Source organism: Eleutherodactylus coqui, chromosome 2 (genome assembly GCF_035609145.1).
Source record: "Eleutherodactylus coqui strain aEleCoq1 chromosome 2, aEleCoq1.hap1, whole genome shotgun sequence".
Classification (NCBI taxonomy): domain Eukaryota; kingdom Metazoa; phylum Chordata; class Amphibia; order Anura; family Eleutherodactylidae; genus Eleutherodactylus; species Eleutherodactylus coqui.
The window spans coordinates 136,734,581-136,749,920 of record NC_089838.1 but is presented as its reverse complement, the minus strand read 5'-3'; the positions used below and the strand labels follow the sequence as shown (position 1 = coordinate 136,749,920).

At 40.0% G+C, this 15,340-nt stretch overlaps 1 protein-coding gene across 2 annotated transcripts in view; it reads left to right on the top strand.

Annotated features, from left to right (window-relative positions):
- Positions 1-15,139, top strand: part of PTPRR (protein tyrosine phosphatase receptor type R) — a 159,137-nt gene extending 143,998 nt beyond the window's left edge. For both annotated transcript variants that reach the window (XM_066591638.1, XM_066591639.1), the window contains 3 exons: positions 2,984-3,141; positions 6,594-6,707; positions 14,264-15,139. In XM_066591638.1, coding sequence (XP_066447735.1) covers positions 2,984-3,141; positions 6,594-6,707; positions 14,264-14,357 — 366 coding nt within the window. In that variant the 3' untranslated portion in view covers positions 14,358-15,139. The remainder of the gene's footprint in view (positions 1-2,983; positions 3,142-6,593; positions 6,708-14,263) is intronic.
- The last annotated feature ends 201 nt before the right edge of the window (positions 15,140-15,340 follow it).

Below are 15,340 nucleotides of genomic sequence, written 5' to 3'. Positions count from 1 at the left end.
ACAATTTACACCATTCATTAGATGCATATCTCTCTTTTTTCTGATCGGATCAAACACTCCTTCAGTGTCTTGGCCGTGTCGTAAGCATTATCAACCAAAAAAAGTCGGATAACCTTTTTCTTTTGAAAGACTTTTGCAAAATGTCAGCATGTTGTAAAAAGTATGAAATTCGGTGCAGTTCTCCATTTTCTACACTGACTATATGCTACATTCTGTTTCCCATTTTTTTGCAGTGTCCACTGTTGCAATCAATATACCTGTTCATATCTACCGATTTAAATATGTTGATGTAATTATCTTCTTACTGTCATGTGTGTCATTAATTATGTCAAAACATAAAATCATTGATAGGATTTGTTGCAATTAATGCTGCTAAAGGTAGTAGAGCTAGTAATTAGATTTAAAGGGGCAGTTACTTTATGGAATGGATGATATGTGTTAGATTACTATATTCCTTAACCACACAAGAAGTACAGTTACGACCTGTGCACTCGGTGTTTGTATGGAGGGGTATCGGGAGCTGATTCTGTTTGATATGGTGCGGGTGCCAGCTGTTCTATTACAGCCGCCATCAATAGCCACGATCAGCGTGAAACGTGGCTGTTAACCCTTATGCTGGGTTCCCACGGGACTGTTTCACTGTGGAAATCTCGCGGTTTTACCGCAGCGAAAAACTGTGGGATTTCTGCTGGATAAGCGCAACTTCAAAATCCTGCTATTTTTAATTCGAAACCAAAATCCGTGCTGCTAATTTTGGGGTTGACTATTCTGCAGGAGGGCATATTCTACCATGCTATTGTGGAATTTTCCATCCTTTGTTAAGGATCCCTTAAATATGGCTCTCAGTTCTGACAGTGGCATTTAAATCCCCAGATTAACCCTCCTGGGTTTAGAGGACCACGGATAGTAAAAATACGGCGGTGCTCTAAGCCTCCTGCCTCTGCAATCAGTCAGAGGGCAGGAACGGGTTATCAGCTGTTAGTGACAGCTGATAACCCGGAGCAGGAGGGGTTTTTAACCCTTTCTGCCTTCTGCTTCCCCGATATACAGTGCTCAATAAGCACTGTATGGGGAAACTGAAAGTAACATTTACTTTCACTACGGGAGCCTCGGGGGGGGGGGGGGGGGTCATGTGACCTCCCGGGATTCCCTGCTATGCAGAGCTGGAGGGTCACACTTAGACGCTGGCAGCTCTGCAGGTGACTAATGTCACCACAGGGGTTGCTTTCCCCTATAATTAGGGCTCCTATGGACGCCCTAGCTATAGTGGAAAGTGTCAAATAAAGTTAAAAAAAAAAAGTGAATGTCCCCCAGAGGTCTTATATGACGTCATGGGGGACACAGATAGTAAAAAACATAATTACATAAATAAGTAAAACAAAACAACAGAATAAAACAACAATACATACAAAAGAAAAAGAATAACACAAAGTAGACGCCAACAAAAACCGTCGCCGTATGCGCCCTGTAAACCAAAACCATACATACTATATATCAAAATGTCCGAAATAAATAGAGGAACCCATTTCCATACTTTATTTTAGTGTAAATATAAAAATAATTAAAAAAAACTATAAATGTTAAAAAAATCATTTTTTTTAGCATTTTACCCCCAATAAAACTAAAAAACGGGAAAAAAAGTCAGTGAAAAAGATATTTAAAAAATAGTCCTATATGTCACGGGAAAAAAAAACGCAGCAAAAATAATTTTGGTAGCTAAAGGAAAAAAAATGGAACAGTAAAACCGCCACATGGGTAAAATCCCTAAAAAGTGTCTGGTCCTTAAGGTACAAAACAACCTGGTCCTTAAGGGGTTAAAGTCCTAAATGGCCCACCCACAATGCAATAGCGAGGCACCATTCGGTAACCATGGTAGCCTGGGACCTTTTAAAGCCCCCAGGGTTGGCCATGGCTGATTACCTATCAAGCCGATCCTGTGGCGTGGTTTGGTAGAATGCCTGTCAGGTCGGAGTATAATATAATACTATGTTATTACATTTAATTGCATGAGCGATCAAATGATTGCAAGTGCAAGTCCCCAGGGGATTAAAAAACAAAAATTTAAAAGTAAAAAAACTTTTATTATTGAAAAAAATTAAAGAAAGTAAAAATAAAAAAACAGCCCTTTTCCATTGTTAAAAAAAAAATCAATACTATAAAAAACAGAAACATATTTGGTATCGCCACGCCCGGAAAAATCCGATCTATCAAAGTAACACATTATTTTTCCCACATCATGAACATCATCAGGAGGACAAAAAACAAATGCCAAAATTGTGCTTTTTTGGTCACTCCATGTGTAAGAAAAAATGTAATAAAAAGCAATCAAAACAATTATGGGTACTCTGAAATCATACCAATAGAAACTACAGGATGTCCTGCAAAAAATTAGCCCTCTCAAAATTACAAAAGTTATGGCTGTCAGTAGATGGCTGCAGAAAATGTGTTCCAAAGATATTTCGTTTTTTAAAAGTAGTATAAAAAAATATATGTATAAATTAGGAACCGTAGTACTTGTATTGATCCATAGTATAATGTTATCATTAGAGATGAGCGAACATACTCATTTCGAGTAATTACTCGATCGAGCGTTGCTATTTTCGAGTACCTGGCTACTCGGGTGCAAAGATTCGGGGGGCGCCGGGGAGCGGGGGATGGCGTGGTGGAGCGGGGGGGTAGCAGTGGGGAACAGGGGGGGCTTTCTCTCTCTAACACTCCCCCCCACTCCCCTCTGCAACCCCCCGCTCACCCACGGTGCCCCCCAAATGTTTTCACCCGAGTAGAGAAGTACTCGAAAATCGCAGTGCTCGAGTGAAAAAGGGGCGTGGCCAAGTACGCTTGCTCATCTCTAGTTATCATGCCATTTTTGTCATAGTATATACATCAAAAAAACAAGACCCACCCAAAGATGGCAGAATTGCATTTTCATTTCACTCTACTTTCAACATTTTAACAGTTGCCTCTCTTTTATATTTCTTTTCAGCAAGGAAGCCAGTCGCGCATTGTGAAACATTACTGGTACACCTCCTGGCCTGATCACAAGACCCCAGACAGCGCTCAGCCTCTCCTTCAGCTCATGCTGGATGTGGAGGAGGACAGTGCAACATTTACTGGCAGGGGACCGGTGGTAGTACACTGCAGGTGATCATCAGTAGATCTGTTAATTCTCCTGTGGTGGCCAATCCACATGAGCTTGTGCCTACTGCTTCCTGCACCCACACCAGCTGCTTGCCACTTCTCAAGCATGCACAGAACACTCATACAAGGAAAGTGTGGACAGAGGTAGCAGAACATTCAGACCCCTTCTCAACACTGGCAGAAAAATTGTGACTATAGATTATATTACAGGCTGTAACTCAAACTGTGACCGTCACTTTACTTTTTTTTAATGTGCAGAATAGGCAATTTTAAGCATTTTTACAGTATGTTTTATTAGCCTATTCTGTAGATTTTTCCATGAAAACTCCTTTTGCTATGCAAAACATAGCAGTAGTAGAGGGCGCTCCAGCTGTGTCTGCACATGTTCTCTATAGTACAGCTGCAACACAGCTGTTCCCATTATAATACTATATTCAGAAATGTTGGATAGAGTTTTTCGAAGTCCATGCAGATGTTCTCCTAGATGGGTTTGAACCTAGGACCCCAGCACTGCAAAGCATTCATTGAACCACTGAATCACTAGTGGATCCGATTTTTACTGTCATTGACAAGTTGGTGCTCCTGAAGAAACGATTTACAGCAAAGGCATACCTGCTAGAGGTCTAGGACAGCCATCGCCATAGACAGCACCCTGCGATCTGCTGATGCATTGATGAGACAGTGAACTTATAAATGGAAAGGAAGGACAATGAATAGATCTCTTGCTACAATGAAAAGTATTTGCCATGAAAAACTGTAAGCTGATAGTGAAAATCAATCCAATTCAACATTTCAATTGCCCTAAACAGAGAATCATAGACTAGCTGGAGTTAACTGTGCTGATAAAATGGATGTTTCTGACCATTCACCTGTGAGGCCATTGTGTAGAAACTTTTCATTTAGCCCAGAAAGTTGGGATCAGGCTGTACTAACAAGTGTATGATTATTCCTCCAGGAGTGCATTGCACGTCTGTGACCTCTTATTACCTTTATATTTCTACCTGATACATTACACTTCAGAATATCTCCATATCCTGACTACATACAAGATGTTTTCCTCTGCAGAGCGTGCTTCCTGTACAGGAGGTAGATCGGAATGTGGTGAGGAAATATGGAATGTTCAGAGAAATGTCTTTTCAAGGAAGATGAAAGCAACATGCAGTCTAAAACATCCACCTTCCTTTATATATATATATATATATATATATATATATATATATATATATATATATATATATATATATATCATATGGATATGTTCATTTATTAAGGGGCTGTTTTGGTCATTACTAGTGGTAGACTGCCATTATACTCCTTAGACAAGAAAGTGCACTTAGCATCACAATAAAACCTACTACAATGATTCACCCAAAGAAAATCAAATTATCGGAGGCGGCCGAAAAAGTAAAACACAAACAAGCTCCAGTGGGTTTGGATCTGTAGATGTCTATGCAGAGATCAAATGCCATTACTCATCTGATAATAGTGTGTAGGCAAGGCTGTATTGTATCAGCGCTGTGAACAACAACAACAAAACACAAGTCTTAAACAATATGACTCCAAATACACTATATCACAATGCTTTTTATGGAATGTTATTAACCCCTTAGGGACGAGAATATTTTTTGCCTTAAGAACAAAGCCATTTTCCTTGTCACATTGCATGAGCCATACCTCGTTGACAAAGCCGTATGAGGTCTTTTATGGGGCGGACAAGTTGTATTTTTTATGGTAGATATAATGTGTTGTATAACTTTTATTGCATTTTTTCAGGGTGGGGATAGAACCCCCTTCCCACACACATGCCAGAAATTACCACCATTGTTCTGGGGTTTTGTCTTTACGGCTTTCAATATTTGGTAACAATAACATGATAACTTTCTGCAATACCAAGTATATATAAATAGTTTCTATTTTTTTTACTACTTTTGGCCAAATAAAAACACTTTTTAAAAGAAGAACAATTGAATCTGTATCGCTGTATTCTAAAACCCATAATAACATTTTTATTTTTCCGGCAGTGAAAGAGTTGCAGTTTTCATTGGTACCATTTTGAGGTACATGTGACTTTTGGATTGCTTTTCATTGTGTTTTTTGGGAGTAGAACAAAAGAAAAATAGCAATTCTGGCATTATTTTTTAAAATTATTTTTATGATGTAACAAAATATTTTCATTACGAATGCGTGCGATATGTGTTGCCTTTTCAAAATTTAGTTTTTTTTTAGCCATTTAAAAAAGGTTTTTGTGAGGAAACGTGAATTTTTTAACTGGATTTTTTGCTTTAAATTAAAATTTATTGAACTTTTTGATGCTGCTTTTTAGTCCCTGAAAGGGACTTGAAGATATGATCATTTGATCATTAGGATAGTACACTGCATTACTTATGTAGTGCATTCTACTAAGCCTATGACAGCAGCCTATTAGACTCTGCCTGAGGCTGAGTCACATGACAGACACGGAGGCCTTTTTCAGGCTTCCAGCTGCCATACGAACCTATTACTACCATCAGACTGTGGGGTACCGATGGGTGACAGGAGCCCCCTCCATTTGTAATCTGCTTTCATGCTACAGCTGCTATTGATTGGGGCGTGGAAGAGAATAAAATGCCACGATCCGAGGCCTCTCCTCTCCTGGTGGTTAGAGCAGGATCCTGGCTATCTCTACTCAGCCAAGCCACCACCTTAAATGGATGTATGTGCAGGTTTAAAATCCATTAGTGAGGTCAGTAAACGGCATTTTGACCGTCAGTAAAGTGTTAATATACACAGTGTACAGAGAAAAAATTAAGGTAATGCCTATATGATCTTGGTATATATTCTTATGATGTTTTCCATGACATCTTCTGTATTTATAAGTGAAATGTAGAATAATAATATAATGCATAACAACAGACTACAATTTTTTTAATGTATAGGCAGTGGCATTATAGGCATGCTATAACATTCGGGAGGAGAGCCACAGATTTTTGGCCTGGTGCCTCAGATCCTGAAGCGACCGCCACATCCAACAATATTGGCATCCTCAGGCCACGAATAAAGTTGAATACTTTGTTAGAACAAGGAGTTGTTCACGACCAGTCCTGCCAGTTACTCTAGGCCATAGGCACTGGTTCCACCTGCCAATCATGCTAGGCCATAGGCACTGATTCCACCTGCCAATCACTCTAGGCCATAGGCACTGGTTCCACCTGCCAATCACGCTAGGCCATAGGCACTGGTTCCACCTGCCAATCACTCTAGGCCATAGGCACTGGTTCCACCTGCCAATCACTCTAGGCCATAGGCACTGGTTCCACCTCCAAGCCATGACTCCTCTTTTAAAAGCATTTATATCAACTACACTCCTATCACCTTCTCTATTTAAAACCTTGACCAATGTGGAAACGCATCTAAAACCTCTGTACACATTTTCAGCAATGTCATAAACTATTAATCTGTGGTCTGTTTTCTTCTAGTGCTGGAATTGGGAGAACTGGCTGCTTCATTGCTACGTCCATTGGCTGTTGTCAGCTAAGGGAAGAAGGAGTTGCTGATATATTAAGCATTGTCTGCCAGCTAAGAATGGACAGGTAAATCCTTATCACAAGACATACTGTACATTAAGTAAAGAAATAACTAAACACTTTAAATGAGTTATCGAACCTTGTAAAATTGATGGCCTATACTCAGAATGCATCACCGATGTCTGATCGGTGGAGGTCTACCACTTTGAATCTCCGACGATCAGCAGATTGAGGAGGCCAGATATTAAAGGTCTTTGCCGAGAATAGGCGATAAATTTGACAACAATGTATAACCCTTTTAATCAGTTCACTCTTATGTATTGATGTGCCTGTGCCAGTATTTTATGTTAATTAGAAGAGTTTTATTGGATTTCCAGAAAGTACAATCGCTTGGGTTTATGTAATTTCTACCATATTTAGCTACATCCGATTATTCTTTCTAATTTATACCCAGGAAAGTTAATACATTCCTATGTATGACTTTACATATAATAGAGAATATGTATCTATATTTACTGTGGTCTAATAGTGTATTATGTGTCATACATTCAGATTTAAAATGTGCACACCCTACATGACCATGAGTTCCCAGAGACAGGGCAGCTTTTCCTGTCATTTCATAAGCAGACTGAAATGTATCCTGTCCAAATGATGGTCAAAGGACATAATTCTGCAAACCATCGGCTATATCTGAGAACTACATCTCAACACAGCTGAATATGTAGAATCTAAATGAAGTTCTGGTTTGGAACTTTTTCGGTGATTACATTCAGAGGTGTAAGTGGGTTGTCCAGTTTAGAAGATCCATTTTTAGGCCCTAATAGGGAATGCTTAGTTAATAGAGGGGGTCCTCTGTTTAGGATTCTCATCTCTTGTGCAGCATCCAGACACCTTGCCAGGTATTGTGTTGGGTGACCGAGGTGTTCAGTGCTGGACAAACAAGTTAGAGGCAGGGAACTTGTGAAAAGAGCAACTAGAGATTTTACTAAACCTTTAGTATCAGGTTACAGTCAATTTTGCCACAGCAAATAATCACAGTTCTTGTAAAATCCACAGTATATCCAATGTGTGAATCTCCGCATAAGCCCAGGGAGCTTTTCTGTATATCTGCTCTTTAATGCTACAGGACGTACAGTTATGTCCTGCAGCTTTGGGGTATGTATGAAGGTGGATCGCAGGTGGATCCTGCTCCATACAATACGGGTGCTGGCTGTATCTTACAGCCGACACCCGCCCGCAACAGCTCCGAGCTCTGAGCTGTTAACCCTTTAAATGCCGCTGTCAATTCTGACAGCAGGATTTAAATGCTACTACCGATGTTCAGGTGTTCCGTACGTCCCCCCGCGATGAGATCGCGGGTTGCTGTGCAGTTGTCATGACAGCCAAGGGCCTTCTGAAAAGCGTCAGGGCTGCCATTGCAGAGTACCTATCAAGACATGCCGTATTTATAATAAAAGGATCTAAATAATAAAACAGAAATACATATTTGGTATGACTGTGTTTGTAAAAGTCTGATCTATCAAATTAATGCATTATTTTCCTCGCACGATGAACGTGGACAGAAAAAAAATAAAGAACGCCAGAATTGTGGTTTTTTGGTCACCCCTCCTCCAAGAAAAAATGCAATAAAAAGCGATCAAAAAGTCATATGTATTCAAAAATGCTACCAATAGAAACTGCAAAAAATGACAACTATGCTGACGGAAAAATAACAAGCTATGGCTGTCAGAAGATGGTGGCAAAAAATAATTTAAAAAAATTAAATATTTGAAAAAAATAAAAGTAGTACAGAAAAAAAACCTATATAAATTTGGGAGCGTAGTAATCATACCGACCCATAGAATAAAGTTATCAGATCATATGTACACCGTAGAAACAAGATGCACTTGAAGATGGCGGAATTTAGTTCTTTTTTCCTTTTCACTCCACTTAGATTTTTTTTAAATATGGTACATTAAATAGTACCATTGAAAGATACAACTTGTCCCGAAAAAAAAAGCCCTCAGACATCTACATCAATGGATAAATAAAATAGTTAAGATTTTTTAAAAGGGGGGAGGAAAAAACAAAACAAAAGGGCTGCGTCTGGGTGACTTGCTTTTGGTGATTCCAGCTTTTCTCCTGTACTTTTACAAGCCTGTTTCACCTCACAATAGTGCTTTTACCTTATCCAAGCCTTAGAGTTCACTTTAGGTTGACTACAGATGTACTTTACTCCTGCTGGTCTCCACAAACAAGCTGAGGCTCCTTTCTGGGCTGGTAACAATCCTGCAGCTTTTGATGCTGTACGCTGCATAAGCAGATCATTTCCTTCACTCTGCTCACAGTCACTGAACTCTGCTAATGCACTGTGCTCTGACCCAAACACAAAGTGCAGGGTCTTATATTACCTCTCCCCCCAGAAGCGTCTAGCATCTTCTGGGTCAGCTCCCAATGCCAATCAGGTAACTTAGAGGGGCTGACTAACAGTAGGGAATTTCCCAGTTGCTAAGGCCAGGCAGAGATACAGAAGATGCAGCCATATAATCAAAGACAGTACAAAATATTTATATAGTGACACAGTATCCCTTAGATGTTAATATTACTCAGTAGTGCCAGTACTACTACACTACACTTGGCACTTTTTAGTGTGGATTTTAATGTGGATTTTGGTTCACAGTTTTTTGCTGTGGAACATTTGCACCAAATCCGCGCCATGTGAGCACAACCAAAAGATGTGTCTTTCTCCCTGAGGAGTAACTGTCCTGTCCAGCATTCCATCATTACACACTTTCCTCATTGACATGAAAGGAATCATAGAATGGTAGAGTTGGAAGGGACCTCCAGGGTCATCAGGTCCAACCCCCTGCTCAATGCAGGATTCACTAAATCATCCCAAGACAGATATTTGTCCAGCCTTTGTTTGAATACTTCCATTGAAGGAGAACTCAGCACACCCCATGGTGACATGTTCTACTCATTGATCACCCTCACTGTCAGAAAGTTTCTAATATCTAATCTGAGTCTTCTCCCTTTCAGTTTCATCCCATTGCTTCTAGTCTCTCCTTGTGCAAATGAGAATATGGCTGATCCCTCTGCACTGTGACAGCCCTTTAGATATTTGTAGACAGCTATTAAGTCTCTCCTCAGCCTTTCCTTTTAGCAAACCAAACATTTCCAGATCCTTTAACCGTTCTTCATAGGACATGATTTGCAGCCCGCTCACCATCTTGGTAACTCTTCTCTGATCTTATTCACTGGGTATATCCCTTAAAATATAACTTTAATTAATCAATACATATAAAATGATTGGGCCTCACAAAAAACAGACAAACTGGAACAGACAAACACAGGGCAAGAATTTTAGACCCTGGAAAAGGACCAGAGAAAATATATGCAATTGACACCTCTATTATAATGCAGAAGTATCCTGCAACGTGAGACGCTCTACTGCACTCTTTTTCAGTCACCATTGGGGATGGATGTCACCCAATAAAGATTAGAGGACCATATTAGGATGCGTCCTTCACAAAAAGATGAAAGGAGGGTGATCATTCCATCAAGGTAAGTGGTTTAAGGAACACCTCCAATGGTGCCGTACATTCGAGCTCCTATTGTGTCTCATCAACAAGGATCAGAATTTTTTAGAGGTGAAATGACAAAAGGCCACAAGGCCTATGTCTTCCTAGTACATAAACCCTCTTGAATAAGAGAAAAAATCTGGTTCTTGACCAGGTAACTGCCCTGTCTGGATAATAGCACCGGGCTAAAGATGCTGAAACAGTAGGACGCCAGCAGCAGCCTATGATAGGTCCTTGTCCGTGATAAAAAAAGAACTGTATATAGTCTCGTTTAGAATGGACAAACCACAAGCAAAGCTTCTTCGTCAATCATTTCCCTCCTGTCTACCATCAAGACAGGAGTTGCTGCTCTCACTCTTTTCTTCCAACTTTTTGCTCTGTCTCCTACCGGATTAGGGTTTACTTTTTTTGTTAGAAGCTTTCTCCACATATCGTGGGGTTGCTGGTTTTTGTGGACATTGTTCCCATTTGGTCACTTCTATCCCAAAAGCCCCCTTTTTTTAGGGGTTTTATCAATTTTTGGGTTTTTTTGGGACGCGTTATCTTCTATTTAGTGTCCCTTACAATCTGGTTAGGTTTATCTAGAGGAGCGAATTCCTCCTTTTTTCACCCAGGAGGACTTAACTACTTAGGGAAGTTCAGGGTTTCGTATTTATTGCCTGACAACAGCATTATTTTAAGTGTATGGCACCTGTGTATCATAGATTTGAGAAACGTTATAACTACCAAGGACAATTTCGTGTCTTATGACACCATCATAGATTACGGTTCCTGATGAGTCTGTGTATGACAGAAACACGTTGAACCAGTACGAACCATTTCTGCATTTCTCTCAGAAGGTTTTTCTGAATCTCGTCCTGAATGGTTATTGAAGCTTTATTCTGCATGAGAACGTATCAGTACCTTAATGGTGGCTCTCTGGTTATTTCTAGCAGAATTTGATTCTTCATTGATTGATGACCTGTGGTTGATAATCCATCAGACACTTGTGAATTTTTTTTTTTTTCCTCGGGGGGCATCAGCAGAAGCTTTGCTTGTGGTTTGTCCATTCTAAACGAGACTATATACAGTTCTTTTTTTATCACGGACAAGGACCTATCATAGGCTGCTGCTGGCGTCCTACTGTTTCAGCATCTTTAGCCCGGTGCTATTATCCAGACAGGGCAGTTACCTGGTCAAGAACCAGATTTTTTCTCTTATTCAAGAGGGTTTATGTACTAGGAAGACATAGGCCTTGTGGCCTTTTGTCATTTCACCTCTAAAAAATTCTGATCCTTGTTGATGAGACACAATAGGAGCTCGAATGTACGGCACCATTGGAGGTGTTCCTTAAACCACTTACCTTGATGGAATGATCACCCTCCTTTCATCTTTTTGTGAAGGACGCATCCTAATATGGTCCTCTAATCTTTATTGGGTGACATCCATCCCCAATGGTGACTGAAAAAGAGTGCAGTAGAGGTCTCACGTTGCAGGATACTTCTGCATTATAATAGAGGTGTCAATTGCATATATTTTCTCTGTCCTTTTCCAGGGTCTAAAATTCTTGCTCTGTGTTTGTTTGTTCCAGTTTGTCTGTTTTTTGTGAGGCCCAATCATTTTATATGTATTGATTAATAAAAGTTATATTTTAAGGGATATACTCAGTGAATATTTTGAGAAAACCTTTCCTCTATATCCCTCTGCCTCTGTGAATTATATCTCTTCTCTGATCTTGCTCCAGTTTGTCTATGTCTTTTTTTAAAATAGGGTGCCCAGAACTCGACACAGTAATCCAGATGAGGTCTGACTAAGGAAGAGTAGAGAGGGATAATGACCTAATGTGATCTAGACTCTATGCGTCTCTTAATATATCCCAGAATTGTGTTTGCCTTTTTGGCTGCTGCATCACATTTTTGACTCATGTTCAGTCTATGACCTATTAGTATACTCAAGACTTTTTCACACGTGCTTTACCCAATTCCTCCCACTCTGTATGTGCTTTTTTCATTTTTCTTGCTCAGATGTAGGACTTTGCATTTCTCCTTGTTAAATAGCATTCTGTTAGTCGACACCCACTGTTCAAGCTTTTATAGATCTTTTTGAATCCTCTCTCTCTCTCTTCTCTAGTGTTAGCTATCCCTCCTAACTTTGTGTTGTCTGCAAATTTGATCAGTTTCCCATCAATTCCCTCCTCCAGATCATTTATAAAAATGTTGAACAACACTGGGTCTAGGACAGAGCCTTGTGATACCCCACTAGATACATTCTTACACTTGGATGTGCAGCCATTTATGACCACTCTTTGAGTATGATCACTCAGCCAGTTGCGAATCAATCCACCTAACAGTTGCCTTGTCAAGCCATATTTATTCATTTTTCCAATGAGTATGGTATGAGATACTTTGTCAAATGCTTTACTAAAGTCAAGATATTCTATATCCACCGCATTTCCCTGTTCAACCCAGTCTGTTATTCTGTCATAGAAGGAAATTAGATTTGTCTGGCATGACTTGTTTATTACAAACCCTTGCTGGCTCTGGTTCATTACTCCATTTTTATCCAAGTACTTGCATACATGCTGTTTAATAATTTGTTTAAAGATCTTTCCCAGTATAGAAGTCAGGCTCACAGGCCTGTAGTTTCCTGGATCCATATTCTTCCTTTTTTTGAAGATTGGGACATTTACCCTTTTCCAATCTTCTGGGACTTCTGTTCTCGAGGAATTTTCAAAGATTATAGCGAGTGGCTCAGCAATTACCTCCGCTGCTTCCTTTAGTATCCTAGAATGTAATTCATCTGGACCTTGAGACTTGAATTCATTTAAGTTAGCTAAGTGTTCCCTCACCATCTCTCTGCTTATAGATAACCTGCATTCTTTTATTCCCCCAATAGCACAGGGAAGATCAGTTGATGTTCCATCTACTTTCTGAGAAAAAACATATACAAAATAGGAATTTAAAAGTTTGGCGTTCTCAACATCATTCTTAACCAAATCACCATTTTCATCTTGTAAGCTTTCAATAGCATCTTTGACTTTTCTTTTGCTTTTGACATACCCCCAAAATCCTTTTTTATTGCTTTCGGCCAGTGTTGCAAGCATCAATTCATTATCAGCTTTAGCTTTTCTGACACTTGCTCTACAGTTTCTGCAGATGGCATTATACATTTCTCTAGATATCCCCCCCTCCTTTGCATTTGATAAACATATTTTTCTTTGTTTTTAACATGTGTGCAAGTTTTGTGTTCATCCATTCTGGTCTCTTTAAATGCTTTCCATTCTTCCTTCTTTTAGGGATTGTTAACGATTGTGCTTTGAAAATTTCATTTCGCAATATTTCTCAACCTTGGGTGATAAAGGGAAGCCCCGGGGAGATTAAGAGATTACCCTGGGAAGATGAAGGGAACCCCAGGGAGCTGTAGGGAAGCCCCTGGGAGAGGAAGGGAACCCCCGCGGCTTCCCGTCATCTCTCTCCAGTGGCGCATATTTTGAGTCCCCGCAGTTCGGCGTTGAAAGATCACGGCTGAAGCTCGCGACTTCAGCGCAGAAAAGTCGTCCGTTCACAGGATTTTCAGCAGCTATAGTTGCGATTTTTTAGTGCAGCTAACAGCTGCATGAATTCCATGCCCATGTGAACGAGCCCTGATGGAGCAAGATCGAAAAATAGCAGCATGCCCTATTTTCGGGCTCTTCCGCTGTGAGTTGCCCATTAATGGGAGTCTATGACAGGCATCATACTCGCAAGTAAATGTGCCTTTTTTTTCCATTTTAGCTATTGGAACCACTAGGGGTTTTTATAAAGCATATTGCATGTGTTTTGCCCAAATGCATCTCACACACCTGAAGATCAAATGTAAACTTGCAGGTTGGTCTGATCTTCTTAGCCCAAAACGGGACAAAATCATGGCGTCTGAAGAAGCCCTAACTCCACATTTTTTCTAGAACGTTTTTGCTTATTTCATTGACCATGGACACGCATTAATTACCGTATAATTATTAGACAGTGGTGGTACTAGTCGTATACTGTTAATAAGGCTGCACTGTAGCATTACTAATGAAGGTTTATCTTCTTCCCTCAACAGGGGAGGAATGGTTCAGACCAGTGAACAGTATCAGTTTGTACACCATGCCCTGAGCCTTTATGAAAGTCGGCTGTCTACAGAAACAGTTCAGTGAAAGAGCGAGAGAGTTCACGCAATAGAGATCTTTTTAGGTTATCACCTGAATTACCGACCAGCAGTTTCTTGAAGGAGTAAAGTAGACTCCATGGACAAGAATGTAGAGTGAACATTAGAGGAAATGTCGGAAAGTCTGCACAGACGGACATTGAATGTACCTGCACTGCAAGTCTCTGCAGAAAGCAATGGACAGTATAGAAGATGTACATGGATTTCCGTATATATAACTGGAAGGTGGACATACCTGTGAAGTAGGATATTCCACCGCACAGAATGTACGTACTACTGCGCCAGTGGCTGGGTATCTAACGATTATTCAGTGTATAAGAAATAAACGTTTGCGAACTTTGTGTCTTGTAAATGGACTGTCAGTTGTCACTCTGTTAAGTGCTATTACTTATTATGTGGTGAATTTGTTTCCTGCCCACATAAGACTATTGCTGCTAGTGTTCTGAGTACTATGATTAGTTTCTTTCTAATTCAATAATATTTCTCTGTTTTTATCTAAATGGTTCAGAAACAGTGAACTTTTTATATGGAGATGTGGTCTTTGTTCTATTAGCAATTGTGAATTTTCCAGCAGGACATATAACAGAGCACAATGTACTGTACTTTAATCAATGGATATGCATTTGCTGTATACTGTGGGTTGTACTACTTGCTGCGCCTCTTCTCCAAATCTGAATACAGTGTATTTGTAAATCCTGTGAGTAATTTTACCTGACAACTTTATAGCATATATTGAAACTGCAAGAAATAAAATTGTTGTCTCCAGACTGATCATTTGGTGCCGTTGTGGTTTTCTATTGTAATGCAGTGTATAATTTCTACCTGCTATCAGGGGTCACCAACCTGTGGCTTACCAGCTGCACTTGGGATGGCATGCTGGGAGTTGTAGTTTTCCAACTGTAGAGTGACACAAAGCGCGGCCAAGTTGTAACCAAGTTACAAACAACCTCATGATGCCGATAATCTTGTGGG